Source organism: Diadema antillarum, unplaced genomic scaffold (genome assembly GCF_040938485.1).
Source record: "Diadema antillarum isolate AM-2024a unplaced genomic scaffold, OU_Dant_1.0 scf00000071, whole genome shotgun sequence".
In the NCBI taxonomy this organism is placed as follows: domain Eukaryota; kingdom Metazoa; phylum Echinodermata; class Echinoidea; order Diadematoida; family Diadematidae; genus Diadema; species Diadema antillarum.
This window is the reverse complement of record NW_027270960.1, coordinates 1148282-1168165: the sequence shown is the minus strand read 5'-3', so window position 1 is coordinate 1168165 and position 19884 is coordinate 1148282. Positions and strand designations below refer to the sequence as shown.

Genomic DNA, 19884 nt, shown 5'->3' with positions numbered 1-19884 from the left:
CAAATTAAAAGATTGCTACACTGTATTTTCACAGCCTTATGTAATTCAAAGTTCCAAGTATTCCTTGTTTGTGCAATCACAATATATAATCAAAGAATAATATCAGTAATTAACAAATGATGAAAAGTTTGATGCTTACTGTGAAGGCCCTGTATTACTTCAACAGAAACACTCTACTCTTTCTCACTCGTAAGAATTCCAATTTCAAAACATGCAAATCAACAAAATGGATTCTTGTATTCTTTGGATGGTTCTAACAAAGTTTGGCTGAAGAATAGGCATGCATCATAATGAGAGCAAGAGATTGTGAATATTGTCATTGTCAGTGACCCTCCCCCACTCTTTTTCACCCCGTCTGTGACCATCTTGTGACCATCAATGAACAATGTTATCCTTTACTGACCAAGGCACTTACAGTACTTCATCAACTTGGGCTCTATTAGTTTTGGATCTAGAAAAGCAGGTGTCACACAATAATCAGATTTATGCCAAAAAAAAAGGGGGGGGGGGGGAATCCACGATTGCTATTACTGTGGAGAACAAAGAATTACTGTTCAAAAAGAAAGGCACAAAATATACAGTGCTCCATTTACACATTATTTGATGTGACCATAACATAATCATAAAAATGTAAATAAATCACAATAATCTAGCAGATTCACAAATCTCCGTCCACAAGAGCAGGTTGCTTTGAAGACCATTCTTTTCCACTGAGTCAAAAGGTTTCACGACCGCTGTATTGACTGTGAAGGCAGAAGTGTGCTGTGTGAAGAGCCACCACTTCATAATTGTCACAGTATGAGTGGCATTACTTCATGATGGATAGCATTGTTTTATTAAAAAGTGACAACTGTCATCACTCTCCTGTCCCAATAGGATGTACAAACAAATGGCAGCATGCTATTCCTGCTGTCAGTCACATTGTATATCTGTGTGCGCCATTTGGCTTTGGCATGGGCAAACACTAATTGCAATATTGACAAAACATCCTATACCTCAACACAGACTTTATATGGGCTCTTGGTGTTCTGTGGAGAACTTTTTTGTGTGTGATCCAAAACTATGTCAGACATAAAATCTGCCATGTAATAAGGTATGTGACTGGATTTGCCAACTCGACTTCATTCTAAGATTTGCTGGAGAATCAGGCCTGGGTTTGGCTGCCTGCCTGCCTTTGGCAGAATGGAGTTGTGAATCAATCAAATTGATCAATAATCAACAAAAAATACAGAGCAAAACATTTATCATAAACTGACTCCCTTATGACAGACACTATTGTCCAAAAATGACATAATTATTTTACTGTCTGACTCAGGTTCAACTTTTTTCGTTTTTTCTTCTTTTTGTGGACACTTGGTACCATGTGTTCTCTGGTACACTATTTCTAGGCATAATCTGCCACCTCTTGTAGCAACATGTTTTCTTCACTTCATACATACACATATCACTGATTACAGATCAACACAACATCTACGCTGTGCTTCCTATCTGTTATGAGTGCTCAGCAACATTTAACACCAAATTTCCAGCTTAATGTATAGTAGACCTGGATTCAAAAGTTGCAATATACCATTATTTTTATTGTGATGAGCCTAGGTTTCAAAATAGTGTATACTGTACATGTATACCATGTAGAGCATTCATTAATACATCAAGGTTTATTGAAGGGGTCTTGTGAATCATTAATTGTCAAAAAAGTGTTGCTCTGTCTCTCTAACTTTCCACTTTTTGGGAAACTGGACAACACTAATAATCTGTTTCATGTCCTTGACTTCACAAATCCTGTTTTATGTTTGATGAAGCACGGACAAGGAGTTAAAAGGAAAAAAAGCTTCAAGAGGCCAACAGTATAACATCTGCACAGTTCATTAACATCAGTGTAACAAATTTTGATCTGCAGTCATTTAACTCTATCTTTGTGTGTATGACTGACTTAAGGATAAAGAGCTAGGACTGGACACCCTGTGCAGACAGCAACACGATGCTGTACCATCCCAATTTGACGATACAGAGAGAGCACTCAACCAATTCATTAAGAATTGTCAGTCTTCTTCAGAAGTAAGTTTCAAGCAATATTATTCTCAATACAAGTTGTGCTTTATATATTAATCCCATCGACTCTCAGCAGTTGTTTACTTCATCTATACCTACAATAAGTAGCTATTTTCATATACACCATCTATATTCATATACACCATCAAAAAGCACAAACAATTCAAATACCACCTCAACGGGACTACTACCATAGAGATGAGTGTGGGGGAGCTTTGTGCTATGACTCTCCTGAGCAGCTGACTGGCTTCCACATCTCTCACTTTGTTCTATTTCGTGGAAAATACAGTTTCATTTCTTTAAAATCAAGACAAGGGTACTTCAAAGAGCATACATAATGTGCCTGTAACTGCCATAACTCTGTAACAATGTAACACTGCATGTTGCAGTGACACACAAGCACACAAATGCACAAAATAAGCAAGAAGTTATGTGTCACATAAGATCAAAATTTTACATTATCAACTTTATATTTTAATGATATATAATTTTCCAGCAAATGATTTTAGGTTTATCAACATGTTATACATCAAGATACTCTTGTAATGTATCAACAACTTTAGCTTTATTAATGTAGTATGGTAGCTTACATTTTTTGAATGAATGCATGGTAATTTACTACCTACAAATTGTATCAAGATCTTGTGACAGATTTCTTGAAAATGACCCACATTTATTACCCCCCTCCCCATAAAAAGATAAATAAATAAAAGCTGAAGCAAGGTGGGGTATTAGTTTTTCATTGGTAACATGATTTGTTCCACCATGTCCACACAGAATGTGCATTACATATGAGAGTTTCATTGAATTAATACAATTCCATGTTAACACGCTCACCATCCTATCCAAGATGTGCTGTGATGGTGCAGGACTGAAGTTTTCACGGCACTTTACTGACACAGAAAAAACTAAGATCATTTGAAGCACGACATTGAAATCAATGTGGAGACAAGCACACATTCCTGATGCTAAAGATCAAGGACTAAGGAATAGTTCTTGCAAATAGAAGTAAAAAAAATCCAAAACAAAAACAAAATAGAGGTCCAGAAACATGCTCAAAAGTATTTTCTAGGCATCAGTTTAATTCTATATCCACACTGATTTTCACATTTTTGCTATTTCATGGAATATGATGAAGTTTCACATAATACAAGGATGCCAACCTTGTATAAGAGAACATTGCAGTATTCTAAGGACTGAAAAGGTGTATTTTTGGTGAAAAGAACAGTATTTTTTATTTTTTCTGGAATAGATACGACACGTACTGTATATGTACTAACAACACTTGAGGAAAAAAGTATTTTCCATGAAACCTGCAGTATGTTTGGGAAAAAAAAGACAGCAGTTGGCATCTCTGCATGTAGGAAAGTAGTGTCTCTAATAAAAAAAAGACTGGGCATTTCCCCCGAAAGAGACAAAAGCAAAAGACCCACAAAACAAGCAAAAACTTTATATCTTCATCAGAACATGCAAACACGATCACATATTAATTGCTACACAGACAAAAGTGAGACCTGGCAGAATAAAACCTGTTCTTTCTGTGACGATGTAAGCCAACATTGGCAGACAGTGACTGAGATGAGGCAGAAACAAAAGGATGACAAGAACATTGACTTTGTGCATACGAGTTTAACAACTTTCTGACTTACTGTACGAAAACCGAACATGCTGACATAACTAAAACTACAGAAGAGGATTTAAAAGATCCAATTATAAAAATACATTTTGCACAATTATTTTCATGAGTATAATTTCTTAAAAAGTAAATACTTCTATAAAATACTGAATTATAAAATGCATGATCAACTACAACAAAATTAAACAAAAACAAATCAGAACCTAAGCCAAATAGCAATGTATGTACATACTGATGGCTATGGAAGAATTTGTAGACTCATACGACTTCAGCATTACTTTGGATACATACGAAGAACATAAAAATTATGTGAGATTTGAGGAGATCCTTCAAAGGTATTTTGATTAGAAATAGCGATTTCTCTAATCATAATCGAAACTGTCCTTGGGTTCCAATACAGTCAGAAAGATACACTTAGACTCGAAGGTATGAGGTAATTCTTAACATTACTTCGGCAGTATTTCTCATAGGCAATACCTAGAAATATATATTACAAACTACAACAGGATTATGAATTACTTTCACAGCTCATATCCTCGCTGAGAGTTATGCTGTGTATATGATGTCCCACGGTAGACCAACTGGCAAACTTCAATGAACATGATTAATTCCAATAACATTCAGCAATATGTTGCCACAGACTTCTAACACACCAGCCAGTGAGCTTTTTACCATAATTTCAAGCAAACTTTAAAACTCTCATTGATTCTTTTCAGTAGCTATGTACAGTGTCTTCTCAGCCTCTTCCATCTATGATATTAACCTGCTTTTGCACTGCAGACATGAATACATGCATATACACACTTGTCCACATAACAGTTCAAAGGAATGTACAGTACACTGATGAGTGTTGGCTGCCATTATGGCTTTGTAGGGGAGTTTTGGTAAGAGACCAAGCACCCTGTGTTAAGTCTAGTTACACTGTCAAAGAGTCTGTCACAGGAGGGCCAGTCAGACACATCTTGGCAGGCACAGTGAAAATAACGACCCTTTTCTGCCTGACAAACTGGTGGTAGAACATGTCTGTAAAGCAAGTGTTGAAATCTTTGTTGCATTTTAACTAAGTTAGTTACTCATCATTTCTCTTTGGAAGATATGAAATTTTTTTTTTTTTTTTTTTTTTTTTGGTTGGGGGGGGGGGGGGGGGGGGAGGAGGGGCATCATTTTAAATATGTATATATTGAGTGCCAATCTTGGAGCCTTCTTTAATTATGGTCCTGTGTTACACTTCAGACATATTTTGGTCTTGGATGTCAAGTATAGACACAGTCACATTCAATAAGAAATTATACTATTGAATGCATGTCAATACTATTGAGCAAAAAACCAATATTTTACTGTTAGTAGGAGCAACAATCTGAGCAGCAGGCAAAACAATCCATAGCCACTTCTTATCCATGTCATGTTTTGCATCACAGTGGAAGGAGAACATCCAGATGCCAAGGGTGCAGAGGACAAGCTAGAGCAACCCTTGCATGAGACTTCATTCTTCCACTCCAGACAGTCTGATCCTAGCACATCATTCAGCTCAACACGTGATCTGCTTGGCTGCCCCAGTCAAAGTAACCAGACACAAACCAAGCACCAATCTAGAGTCTTTTCCATTCATCATATGACACTCGGCAAATTACAGCCGGACTTCTGTGACATCCCTGGTGGTATGTCAGACGGCGACAGTAAAAGTTTACAAGCTCTCTGGCCTGAGGTGGCAGACAGAGCCTACTCTTCAACACTAAGCTAGCTACTAGAGTTTGCAACCCTCAAGCGATGATTTTGTCCCAGTGGTATGGGTCTGGAGATGCTGGGCACGTTTCAGAGATCTTCATAAGAGTCTTCTTCACTCTGAGTGAAGTGTGTCTGGCTGAGGTTGAATGGACCCAACACTCCTTCATCAGTTTGGCCATAGATGTCAGCACCTGAAAGAGTGATTCCAGGATGAAAAGGAAGCGACATTTGGTTTAATACATCAAATATAAAAATTTTTATCATCATCATCATCATCATCATCATCATCATCATCATCATCATCATCATCATCATCATCATTATCCTTATTACCTCCGCGAGGGAGGAGGTTATGTTTTCATCAGCATTTGTGTGTTTGATAATGTTTGTTTGTTTGGTTTTTTGTTTGCCATGTACAAAATAACTCAAAGAGTTGTAAACGGATTTGGATGAAACTTACAGAAAAGGTTGAGAATGACACAAATAACAGATAATCTAATTATGGTAGTGATCCGGGAATTCTTATGGATTTTATTAAAATTTTCAACATTTTGGCAGGAAAAGACAATGAATTTGGGAATTTAAACTGCACATTTTTTGAGGTTTGCATACATGCACTAAAGTGCATGCTCTAGTTTCTGCTAGGGCGAGGCACGCCACGCAGCTGAAAGTTGATCATGTGACAAAAGGCTTCTGTATTGGAAAATCGATCAATTTTCGTATGGGTGGAAATCACTCATCTCTACAGAAGAACAAGATCAGCGGTGCTTCTCTAGTTATTATTATCATTGTCATCATCATCATCATCATCATTATTATTATTCTTATTATTATCATTATTATATCACAATTCCTCATCAACCTTTATTCTAGCTCCAATGCATGGTTCCTTTTTTCCTCCTGAATATTTGAATAAACAGCAAACAATACAAAGATAATCTCTCTACAAGTAGCAAGTAGTTCACTATACACAGCCCTTCACATTTTTCTTCTACATGAAAGCAATTACATATTCTTTCTGCCTATCTGGTCTGTTACAATATGATCAATGTCATGAGCTCGAATGGGTTTGAAGCTGTATTTGCCACGTATTTCGAACTGCATCACCTAGCTACAGCAGTCATAAGATAAATAAATCTTTTGAAGAAGCTGCCAAAATGAATACCCGGTAAAAGTATATGGTTCTGGATGAGATGATTGGTCTGGATGCTTCTCGATGGGTTTCAGATATATTACACTTGACCCCTTAAGCACTAGTTATGACTGAAAATGAGCAATCTTCACTACAACAAAAAGCAGCATTCTGCCACACAACTGTATGTTCATCACACCAAAGTGACAAGTGAACAATCTTAACCCAAGTTGAAACTCACTGTATTGTTTGTCCACCGATTGGGAATATTTGGTCGGAGTTTCTCAATGCAAACGACCTTTCGCATGTCGTCAAAGCTGGGGTCACTTGGCACATATTCAAAGAATGGAGGCTTGTAGTCTGCTACCATACCTGCATGTCAAAGAAACAAAAATATAATGCACAACTTAATGAAAACCTTTGGTGCCTTCTGGAGAACATTTACTGCCCCATATAAATAAATGAGTAACTGCAGAAATATCCTATGTCAAGAACCTTTGCATTCCTTCTTTCTTTCATAGAAGTGGTCATGAGTGCTGCAACTCTTGAACTCAAACAAATTAACATTTTGGTCTCTTGTGAACAGTGTAAATTTGACAGCTGTTTAACTATCCAAAAAAATATTATGTAGCAAAGCCAAATTTACCATGTTACATAATGCCAATGCTGTCAAATGGCATTCTCAATCCTGTTTGTTTGGAAAAATTTAAATGAGATTTTATTTGTCAATGCTGCATTAAATTTCTAGTTGTTGTGCACATCACTTCCAAGACAAACAAAATCTCTTGCATTTAGTTCCTCAGATCCTTAGATTTCCATATGCTTGGAGCAAAATTGTGTTGCAAATAATGCTGTACAGTACATTCAAGCTTATCAAAAATAAAGTAATTGCGACAACCTTGAAAAAAAATTTTCAGCCCCATTCCTACCGAAGTCATTTAAGCTCAACAGCAAACAAGTCAAAAGACAGTTTTCTGTGTGACTAGTTGGAAAAAGAAAAAGTGACCATGTATACAAATGTTATCATGGTGTACACATAATGGAATATAAACTCAATGGTTGGTAGTTGAATGACGAAAGTAACTGTAAAACCTAGATATGTGGTTCCTCATATTTTGTTTTTAGAAATGTGGCACTTTTCCATTATCAATGCTCTGATGTACATGTACTTTTTCTTGATACATCTCTTGAGCGCATGAGCAGGGGAATATCTATTTCTATGTTGAAAACGCCCATCAATATTTTTCACAAGCTTTGCAGAGAGGTACAACAAAGTTACATCCGATAATATCTTTTAAAGACTCGGGCAAGTCTTGCACAAGGCATGATCCTCTCCCTCTACAAAGAGCAAACAAATTGGAATATTTATGCCACGCTTTCACGGTTTGCTACACTGTATGCCAATACACTTTATTGGCATACAACAAGGTATAAAAGTTCAGGAAAGCAGCACAACGGTATCTACACTTGTATACTACAGCCTGCTAGACACTATACGATCAGACTGGTCAAACAACTTTAAGACCAGAAGTGTGACGTCACCAGCTTTGCTAGTTTCCAGTAGTGCAACTGGGTATTAGTGCCAGTCGTAGAGATTTAACACATCAAATTACCAAGACCGGTCATGGGCTTTCAGCCAATCACAATACAGTATTACGCAAAAAGCAAAAAAGTGCATGCAATGTGCACTGCAGGCACTTTTATAGTCAACAAAATTGATAAAATGTACTGAAGCCAGAACGGTCGTAAGCCTAGTTGTGTAGTCTGATTGTATAGTGTGCAGTGTCAAGCCGCGCGACTGGTCTTATGCCCTAGAGTCGTGTGACCAGTCTGATCGTATAGTGTGAGGCGGGCTTTAGAAGGAGTGAACCACAAACCTCCAACTTCACATCTCCGGGCAATCTCCCAGAGCACCAATCCAAATGCATACACATCGACTCGCTTGAAGGACTCAAAGCAGCGAATGTTCATTGTCTCATCCAGGAGCTCAGGGGCCATGTATCGCTTGGTGCCCACTCGGGTATTTGTGCCCATGTCAATATGATCGTCCTTTTGTGTGTGCATGACGGCAAGGCCAAGGTCGGCAATGCAGCATGTTAAGTTCCTTTTGACCAGGATATTCTTGGACTTAATGTCTCTGTGTGCAATTGCAGGCTTGCTGTTGTTGCATGTGATCTCCGTATGTAGGTGAACAAGGCCACTGCAAGCCGTCAGAGCAAGGCGGCACATCTGCCTGGCATCGAGCACATGACGGTTCAGGTAGTCATAGAGAGAGCCTCGTTCGTGGTATTCCATGATGAGCCAGAGCTGGGTGCAGGACTGGCGCGACGTCATGTCGGAAGCGAAAAAAGCCAGGATGTTCTCATGGCGCAGCATGACTGTATTGTAGATCTCGGTCTCTCGAAACCAGGACTTCTCGTCAATAGAGCTGAAGATTTTAATGGCTATTGTGTCTCCTTGCCATGTACCCATCCAAACTTCTCCATACCTTCCCTTGCCTGCAAGAAAAAAATACCAATCTCATTACAAAGTCTATACTTACATTCAGAAGGTGATCCTTAACTTCGAGGATAACTTCTCAGTTAAGTATGAGGTGCCAAGTGTCTCATGGTCTCTTTCGTCACGAAATCGGTCATTTCATCACGAAATGACAATTTTGTCAACAAAACAATTATGTCAATGAAATGACAATTTCGTCAACAGAATGACAATTTCATCAACAAAATTGGTATTTCGTTGACGAAATTGTCATTTCATGACGAAATGACCAATTTCATGACGAAAGAGATCATGAGACACTTGGCGCCCCATACTAAACTATTAGCTTATTCTCGAAGTTAAGGATCCTCGTCTGAACGGAACTATTGTGGTTTATATCTACCTACTCACAGACAACATTCATATTTGAATAACTGCATATTCTGCGGAAGATTGATATGTAGAACACAAAGGAAGAAATGCAGTCTGTTTAAATACCCTACATCCCACATATTGACTGCAGTCTTCACCATTTGGTCTGACCACATGTCAAGAGCCTACACCAAATAAACTGCTCATCTGAGCTCAAAACTTCGAAATTCCCACTTTGATGCTACTGCATCTTGATGAAATGTCATTACCTAAATTTTATGATTATGCAATTTCATTTTATTTCTCAAGAAAAAAAAATCTACTTTAGAGTGTGACTTGACTGTGCAACTTCTGAATCAAGAAAAGGTGAGGTATGAAATTCACATAGGTAGGCCCCAGGTCCTCCTTTGGCTCCTATGACGGTTTTGAAGTTTGTCTCCTGTTGTGAAGTTTGGGTTGAATTCAGAAGGCAGGTTTTGATAATGGAGCTGAACATGTGAAAAGCTATGTAAGACACAAAGCCCGCAATGAATGATAGAAAATGGACGAAAAGATTTCACAATAGTTTGCAAGAGCCCTTGACTCACATAAGCTAAAACTGCAACAGAGGAAAGTATTTCAGAGGAGCAAAATGAGACCTGGGAAATAGTATAGGACAATAACAATTGAGATGCATTGCTCATGACAAAATAGAGCTGACAGAGGAAGGAATATCCTCCTCCCCCATGCAGGTGGATTTCCTAGATTGATGCTGCATTCTCTTTTGGTTTCCAGAGGATAAATTTAGTAGATGAGACTCCTTACCAACTTGTTGCACCAGGTTGATTTGCCTGGCTACTGTCCTTTGTACCAAGTAGGGTAGACCAGATCCACTTCCAGATGTGTTGGAATGATCAAACAGGTCCTGTAAGATATATATTAAAAAAAAAGAAGAATCAAATTTGCAAATTTTGAGAAATGTTTGTAAGGTAGATTTGAGGCAAGGGAGAATTCGACAATTAGCAAAATATTTGAGGTAATTCATTTAATCTAAACTGAGAAAATATAAATAATCGGTACCAGGGTATACAATGCTAGTGGAACACTGAGATATAAAACACTTAATTAACTCTAAGTGTATACAAAATGTATCAGCAAATTGCATGAATTGTCAGATATACCATTAAAAGCTAATAAAGAGCTCTCACTTGGATTACTGAATCATCGTTCACAAACACTTTTCGATATAAATAATGTTCTGACACAGCAAAGCATTTCATTCTGAGCGGGATAGACATAGACATCTTTTATGTCTCTCTCTCTCACTCTTTTCTTCATTTCCTTTGGATATATCACTTGTTATTCAAAATCCCTCAAGAATAATGAGAGGAAGTTGGACTTTGCGGCTCAATATCACTTCTATTTTCAGAAACTGACAGTCTGACATGAATTCTTATGAGTTTTCAAACTGTGAAGTGATATTGGATATGACCTGCTGAATCTGATGTATCTGCATCACACAAAGAACACCCAATCTATGACCTTGCAATAAACTTGTACACTTACATCCTGGAAGGGAACAACACAAATTAAATGGTACATTGCAGCACGTGGAAAATTAGCTTTGGTGTAATAAAACATCTTAGAACTTTTGGGGCCCTTGTATCTCGCGACCGTTAGCGTTGGATGAGTTGCAATGGTACGACTAACAAAGAGTGATATAACATACTTAACATCCATGACAGAATAATTGTTATAGCTTCTAATTGTTTGGATGCTCATCTTATTCATTGAATGAATTCACATAATATGTACTACAGAACTAATGAAGGGGTGCAGATGTACTTCAATATTAATCATAAATTGAATTAATGAATTTTGTGATAACATAACTGGACCTAGACAGCACAACTTTAATGTCATCTGCAGATACTAATTCACCATACTCAAGAAGAAATCTAAGATTGTCATTTCATGTTCTTTGCTCTTTTCTAGATATTGTATGGATATTATGCATAAAACATGAAATCCTGCAAGGCAGAGGATGCTAATTCCTACAGAACTATTTGTGATGGCTTAAATACCACACTGATTCTCCATCTCAGAGATATCATTCAATAACTTATCTTCCATGATGCTGGGAGCTTAAACCACCATATCAATTCATGACAAATCATATTTTAGTCTTTTGTAAACAATCCCGATGAGGAATGCAAGTACACAGGGACAAAAGGACACTACAAAAATATCACATCAGAGGTCCTCGCAGGAGATCACAATAGATGACTCTGATATCAACCAATATTGTACTCTGTCATAACTTTGATAGATGCCTTTACAACATTGCTGATATATTTATAGAGACATGCTGTTTTGTTTTCATATATCACTAACAACCTCGCCTTTAAAGTGAATCCCCCTTCCCTTATTCAACAAAGCAAAAAGAACACTGTGGAAGCCTCATCTTGTGGCTAAGAAAAAACACATACAGTCTACAAATGAATACAGTGTGACAAAGATTGTGCATGAGTATGTCAAGAAATGAATGATGTCTACAGAAATATGAAATTCCTGCTAATGTATTTATGCGCAAGTTTGATTTTTTCCCCCTGCACATTCAGTTCTGCTGCACCACACAGGGTCACTCACCTTAAGGGTGCTGTCGCCAGCAGGCACCGCTCGAATGTCGTAGGCATGACGATATTGCGCCTCCTGGTGGTTCAGTTCAGACATGCGCTGGCGGTGCAGACGTCGAAAGCAGTAGAAAGCGATGGCCAGACAGATGAAACAGATGACCAGTGGTCCCACCACACCAAGGATGGTATATGTCAGGTTGTAGGGCACTTTCTGACCAAAATCTGAAGAACAAAAGGGAAACAATTTGTCCAGAATTTTTTGATTTCCTTATCATATGAGACTAGATAAAGACACTCAAATAGCACTCTGAAAATATGCAACAAGCGCATATCACTTCAAAGGCAACTTTTGATTTTACATTAATTCATTTCTGACGAAAAAAAGGTAAATTGATATAAAAGGATCATCACATATTGTCACCTGCCCAGTGGAAGGGCTCTAGCATGAAATTCAACCTCAAAATTGGATTTTGGTTTGTGACATAATTCAGCAGAGTTTTGAAAGCTTTTCATATGATGTAAATACTTCTTCTTTTTTTTTGGGGGGGGGGGGGGGGCACGTAAAAGCCTTAGGGCCCTTCTGCCAGGCAGGCAACATAAAGCTTACGGCAAGAGCGACAGAGATAGAAAAAAAAAAAAACTCTTTCAAGGCACAAGCAGTCTCTTCTTGTTGTCAGACTCCTAATAAACATGTATAGTTTCTCATCATGCACATTACAGGACAGTGAGATGAAGCAAGCACAAGTCTTTGATGAATTCTTCAGAGAGACTTTAATGAATGAACTCTATGAAGTACAACATTGTTGCCTCTAATTCATGCTCTTTAGCAACTTACACAAACTTGGAAAAACACTATAAAATCCACCTTCATTAATGCTGGCCTACATTCAGCTGATATAGATCAACTACAACAGATCAATGTCTTTGTATGAGTACTTTCAACCCACACAGAAGAGTGCCAATGACATTAACTTCGGGAGCACTTTTCCCCTTTCTATGGCTACTGGGGAGAATGCCCTTGGAGAGTAGCTTGAAGATTGCGTGGAAATGAAGGCAATCATTGCCACATCAGGTTTATTTGGCCTGGAGTGGCTGGCCACTGAGGTAACTCATAAACTCATCTCCGTCTCATTAGATCTCATTGTCAACATGTTTTCTTTTCTATTGCAGCGCTGCTTCGATGCATGTACCCTGGCTGCTGACTTCCTCGGAGGTGGTGAAAATTGGAAGTCATTCATGAAAAAAATACTTTCTCTTTAAAAGGAAGGGCAAAGGAGGAAAGACTGTGGGGTCAGGTAATAGAAAGATGAAGCCCCTTGCCTGCACTAGCCCATTACACCATAGACATACATGTACAGCTCAGTTCATAGACATCCACCTCAGTTTCAAAGTTGGAGAGCAAGTTACAAGAAGTGCTCCTAATAGGACAGCAAATATATAGTTCCACACAAGTTTCAGTGACTGGTTATTTAATGGAACCTTGACGATTTGGGCAAGATAATTTGTCACTATGCACAAGTCGCACCTACTGTCCTTAGAGTACATTATTAAGACTTTGAGTCTAATTTTAGCAGCTGGAATAGTGTTCAGTGATAGGCTCCAGAATCTTTCTGTCAGCAAGTGTCGTGCAAGTGACACAATGTAAGACTGTATTTATAAGATAACTGGTGGAACCGAATGTACAAGTACAGGAGCTGCTGTGGCTCATTGGATATGGTTATGAACTATCAATCACAAGATCCCTGGTTCAAGTCCCATGCCTGCAGGGGTCATGCCACTAGGGGCAAGGCACTTTATCCTCATAGCCTAGCACTTCGAATGTGACTAAGGCTGAGCTTATCTAACTCAAGTGAGAGAATCATGTTTACAAAAGTATGTTTGGAATAGCGTTTGCAAACGTGGTTTGAAATGCGATTCTCGTAGTTCCACGTTTATCTAACCATCATCAAATCACAATCTGAGTGTTGTCACCGCACAGCTGCTTTGCGCAGATCAACCCGGGAAGCAGAGATCAGGTTTTATTTGAAAATACATGCCCTAAATAATGTGCTATAAAATGGAACGAAATAATTTGTAAATGACATCACATCATCTAATTCCAAAAAGACTGGATGGAATGTCATATCTGCACTGTACAGTGCAACAGATTTGAATTACAGTCTTTTTTTGCAGAGTATGCATGATCTACAAAGTACCAAGCAAGGAAAAATAATCTTGAATTTAATAGTTTGGTTAGACCTTTCAGATACATTTAATCAAAGGCAGTATGGAAAGATCAACTTTTCATGTTTATCGGTACACTCTTTAGACAAGAAAAAATATGTTTTCCTTTGGCAATTTGAAAGTTTAATCAACTATGAAATGCAGGAAGTAGACTCAAGTCATGGTCATTTAATCAAATCTACACATCTGTCTGCATGACTGGGCCCTATTTCAAGGGAGCTATTTAAGAGTGAAGTCAACAACAATATAACTCAAGTCACAAGATTCCCTTCTTGATGTAAACATGTTGATCACTCCTTATCCTTGCAGTCAATCCAACCTAGCCAGGAGTAGTCTGCACTTCCACACTTGCTTGGACCATTCATACTCTAGCAGTTGCATAGCAGTAAGCATTGCAAAAATCATGCATTGCCTTCAGCACCATCCATGCCAAGATTTCAAAGACAGCAATAAGGATAGCGGACAGCATGGTAAAGAAATCTAAGTCTAAATACAACTATAGAATGCAGATTATATACATGTCTTATTTGCTGCATGGGAAACTTTTAATGTCATTTTTACTAACATTTGCAAGTTATAAGTCTCAATACTTATTACAAATTAAAGCAGAGTAATCAAACAAAATGGGAGTCAATGAGTACAGTTCATTTCTTTAAAACAAAAACTAGAAAGCAGTTTTTTGCTAAGATTTGACACATGAAACTGCCATGTCAAGACAGGTGAATTTTACAGGAAAATGGCTGACAAGTCAAGTGAGAGCTACAACTACAGTACTAACTACACATATTCTTAAAGGAATCGTATAAGTTTCGGTTGAGACCTAATTTCAGGTTTCAAACATTTTTGGGTGAGATAATGAGAAACCTGTTATGAAATATGAAAGAGCATGTAATTCCATGAGGATTTCAATGTTTATTTGATGAAAATTGGTTTTGAAATGGCTGAGATATCCAAATAGAGCAATTCTAGTAAGTACATGTATGGGACCCACACTTTTTTTCTGATCGCTTTGCTTACTTTGTTTTTGGATGTTTCAGTCATTCCAAACACGATTTTCATCATATAAACTTTGAATTCCTCTTAAAGTGGTATGCTCTGTACTATTTCATAAGTGTTTTCTTGGTATCTCGCAAAAAGCTAAAAGCCCAATTCTCATCTCCACCAATACTGTACTATCCCTTTAAAGTACAGCATGGAGCTACTAAGTGGTTCCGTGAGTACAGCAAGAAACTGAGCATTGTCATACTACATAGGCAACCTCTTCAGACAGGAAAGAGGAGAGAAGCCTTGTACAAAAAAAAAAAAAAAACTATCATGAAATAATGTGGACATAAAGGCATTATTTACCGTTTGTAGATAAACAAAAGCCCAGCTTTAGTGCTTCAAAATAATTCTAGAATGTGAGTTAGGGATATAAACAACTAATGTAAAATGTTAATCAGTATAATCAATGTTAAGTATTATTAAACACATAAAATGTGAACAATACTTCTTTTTTTTTAAATCACTGCTCCCACTGGTAAATAATACCTTTAAATCTCTCATTTCCCCCCCCCCCCCCCCCCCATTTTTTCTTTTCTTTTCCTGAGGGGGTGGACTTCACATGCCCTCAAAATATCCTGCACATCCCTTTACTGCAGCTGAGATGAGAACTGAGATTACATCATGTCATTATCATACAATACTCTGATTTCCTTCGAAGGATGACAGGAATATGCTAGATTGGTATGGAGCTAGTCTTACTAACAGACTTTCATCAACAGCATGCACAAACACATGCATGCCAGAATGCGAAATGCTGATTGAACTCAAATACAATCAGACACAAAAACTGTCATATTTAAAGGGTATAGCTAGTAACTGATCAGTGGGAATCAGTGGGAATGCTGGGGGATGATTGTTCCGATCCTTGTGGGATTCATTTAAGAGTACATTATATATCTATTGTTGTGTGAAAATTATTTGCTTCAGAATGATCTCATATTCAAGTAATGTGCAGTTTGATGTTTCCAGGTTAGCATGCCTGTACAGTGTGGGGGGCGATCGTTATGGCCCGCTAATGATCGCCCCGACACTGTACAGGCATGCTAACCTGGAAACATCAAACTGCACATTACTTGAATATGAGATCATTCTGAAGCAAATAATTTTCACACAACAATAGATATATAATGTACTCTTAAATGAATCCCACAAGGATTGGAACAATCATCCCCCAGCATTCCCAGATTCCCACTGATCAGTTACTAGCCATCCCCTGTAACTAATCCGGCACAAGCAAATGTCTGATTTTTTATCTTGTTGAATTGTTAATACAGCCATATTGAGGATTTATAAATGACTAACAGTTAAGTTCTTCATACAAATGCTGATTTCCTTTGGAAAAATATGACACCTGTACATATGTAGGGCCTACATGTACAATATTGTATATGGCCATTATAATTCACATTATGTGCATTCATTTTGCCTTTAAGCATGTCACAAACAATATGTCTTGTGCTGTTTAGATTTTTTTTTAAAGTGTGGCAACTCAAAGCTAAACATGACATGTTCATCAGAATGAGATTCATTTGAGGTTTTGGCTTTAGGTCACTGTCACAGCCTAGAACTGACTGGATTATGGAGCAAAGGCCATCAGGCACATGTGGACATGGCAGGAGAAAAGTGAGGAATTCACAGGCATGTCTCTTGGCAAAGGCATTAATCACAGAGCAGCTTAGTTCGGCCGGATCTCGGAGTCCTCTGCAAATCTTGGCTGATGATCCGTGATCCATCACAGCTAGCAAACATCAGAGCTCCTCAGGGAAGTGCTGGCAGATCCTTTCCCTCGCATCAGTATCACAAATGAAACAGTCACTGCTGATACCCCTGCATTTCATCATACTGTAGCAGGTCACAATATAGGCTTTTTCAAGGCCCTCACACTGTTGCCAGTGCACGCTATCATGAAGCTGATAGTGAGCGCATCAGTGCGAGGGACTTTTGAGATCTGCAAGTGTAATTACACTTAATGATCCAGGGAAAGCACCACTCCTCCTGAATAATTCAGTTGATTAGTGTGGTCACTGAAATTTCCAGATTCGCCATCGGCTGTCAGTGCGAACTGAATATATGCATAAATTTTGCCAAATGAAGCTCTGCTGATCAGCTGTGATTTTTGCTATGAACTGCTTGTAGCAAATTTGGTAATTCAAAGGCATAAGAGATATATGGAGAAGTCTCAAAAGGCTCCTTTACGAGCCTACTGTATCTACTGGAGGAGACTTTGCCACAACTGCCACGATTGATCAGTCACTGTGACTCGTGTGACTCTAAAGACCAAGAAATGGCTTATGCTCCCACCAAAAAGGCGACTCCAGGTCGACGTCTGACAAGTCTTTAAACAAGGTGACAACTTATTTACCAGGAAGTTACAGAAACATTGCTGCAACATCGCCATGACATCTACACCTTGTTGCAGAGATGTCTCAGAGACCGCACAGACATAATTACTCTCCCCAATTTGGCCATGACTAAGGAGATGTTTTCATGACCACTCTATGACCAGTGAGACTGGAGTCACCACCAGGTCACCACCTAGTCTCTAAGCCAATGTGATAACCACTTGATACTGGGACTTGCCTCTGTCTGGCATCATGACACTCTGCTCATTTCTCTTGTAATTACAAAGAGAGCAAGTCTGTGACAAAGGCTAGCTACAATACTGCACTAACATGCAAAGATATCACATATTCAATTTGTATTATGATAGTATTGTCATGTTTTTTTCCAAATGCAGGGAGTAAATTGTATGTAGTGAGAAGCAGTTCTATAATATTTTGGTGGGAGGGGATGAATTATATAATGCACATAATCTCGTTGGGTCATTTTCAGCAAGAATATTATTTTGTACGAATATGCAAAATAGAAAATTGTTAATTATCCTCATCTTTCAAACTTATTAGAAGAAATGCCATTATTCTCACAATGGATTGAAGTCCAATGAGTGATGCTTGAGATAATTTCATTTCTCTACTGGCAGCAAAAACTGCCAATATATGTTAGATATCAGTTTGTTTGAAATTTATAGAAAGACATCAGACCAAAACAGAAAAGAGTTAAAAGATTAAGACTAAGAGACGAAACAAAACATGAAAAAACCCTCAACTGAATATTGGATATATTGTACTAGTGCAAATATTCAACAAAGATCTGTTGCCCACTATGATTTCATAACATAACTGATGCAAATTTATCACCCATGCCCAGATCATTTGAGATTATGTCATTACTTATTACAATAATATAAATGCAAAAATTAACTGTTAAGTACTGTGCACAGCATTAGATATACACTGTACAGCTTGGGTCAAAATATCTATTATCAACTCTGATCACATTGCCGGCCAGACGGGAAAAAAAAAAAAAAAAAAACTGATCTCATGCTGATAACACAGAACTTTGCCAACTGATATCAACGTTATAGGAGAATGCCTGTTCCCCCATATTCCCTGATTGAACCAATTAATTAATATCTTCTGACCCTGACTTCAACAAAGGGGCATGCTGTCACAACCAAGACTCAGCAAACATTGAAAGAGATTCTCTGGCGATGAGAGGACTGCATGGGAGCGTCTCACTCGTCTCTCTCTCCTCTGCCCCCCACTGGAAGATATGTGATTCAGCCTCATGACAGGATCAATTATGGCGGGGTAATTAGTATCAGACGTGACCCTTTGTGAACCCTGTCTCCTTAGATGTCTCCTGGTACCACTAGCGTCATCAGCCCTCATCAAAGTCAACCAACCCACACCCATACACCCCTACTGCATTTAAGTTTTCATCTTGAAGAATTGCATCTGTGTCGCACATCCATCGCTGAAGGCCACTGGAATTGATATTTTGCAAGAACATTTCTAAATGTGCAGAGGAGTACAAATGTCACAACACACTACTTCTTCAAAGCACGTTTCTACAGTGGATTAAAGAAAACAGACATAGAACTTTAAAAAAAAAAATTCCATGATCACAGCTTGCATTTTACATAAATCAACATCAACTGTTTCAATGCCACCAAGCAGGCAAGAAGTGTAGCAGGTAGAATTATTGATGGCAGGGAATCGAGTACATGGCAGGTTAAGACAGACAACCCTATAAACTTGTCAGTAAGAATATTTCCTGTACTATGAATCATAGAATGACTATTCCCTTCATTGGTCTGCCTTGTCAATGACAAAAACATGTACTGAATAAAAACTATCTTGTTAAGCTTGCATAGGAACAAAATGAGAGAGAACACTTACTGATCAAATTTAGCAGCCTATCATTCTTAACACTAACACTTATCATGGCTATCTCACAGTTAGAGCACAGTGTAAACCTACACTTTACAACAAAATGTTCAGGAGTGCACTGAACACAGAGCTATCTATAATTTACTGTACACTGAGGACCAAGAGCACCTGGAATATGAGTATACTTGAGTGCAAATTATAACAAAAAGTAACTTGGAGTCTGTGGAATGAGGCATATTGAGAGCAGAGCATATTAAGGAGAGCCTGAAAGGAAAAAGCCTGTGTTTCAGTTTCATGTTTTTTATAAAGTATTTGAAAGTGTGGGTTTCCTTGAACAACACAATAGTGATAAATATCAACTGTATATACTGTAAA

The 19884-nt window shown here is 38.1% G+C and overlaps 1 protein-coding gene across 2 annotated transcripts in view; it reads right to left on the bottom strand.

Moving 5' to 3' along the window:
- Positions 1 to 4939: 4939 nt before the first annotated feature.
- Positions 4940 to 19884, bottom strand: part of LOC139717018 (activin receptor type-1-like) — a 73002-nt gene continuing 58057 nt past the window's right edge. For both annotated transcript variants that reach the window (XM_071628536.1, XM_071628537.1), the window contains exons 4-8: positions 12024 to 12232; positions 10200 to 10299; positions 8423 to 9043; positions 6787 to 6917; positions 4940 to 5604 (exon numbers count right to left, since the gene is read on the bottom strand). In XM_071628536.1, the coding sequence (XP_071484637.1) occupies positions 5449 to 5604; positions 6787 to 6917; positions 8423 to 9043; positions 10200 to 10299; positions 12024 to 12232 (1217 nt within the window). In that variant the 3' untranslated portion in view covers positions 4940 to 5448. The remainder of the gene's footprint in view (positions 5605 to 6786; positions 6918 to 8422; positions 9044 to 10199; positions 10300 to 12023; positions 12233 to 19884) is intronic.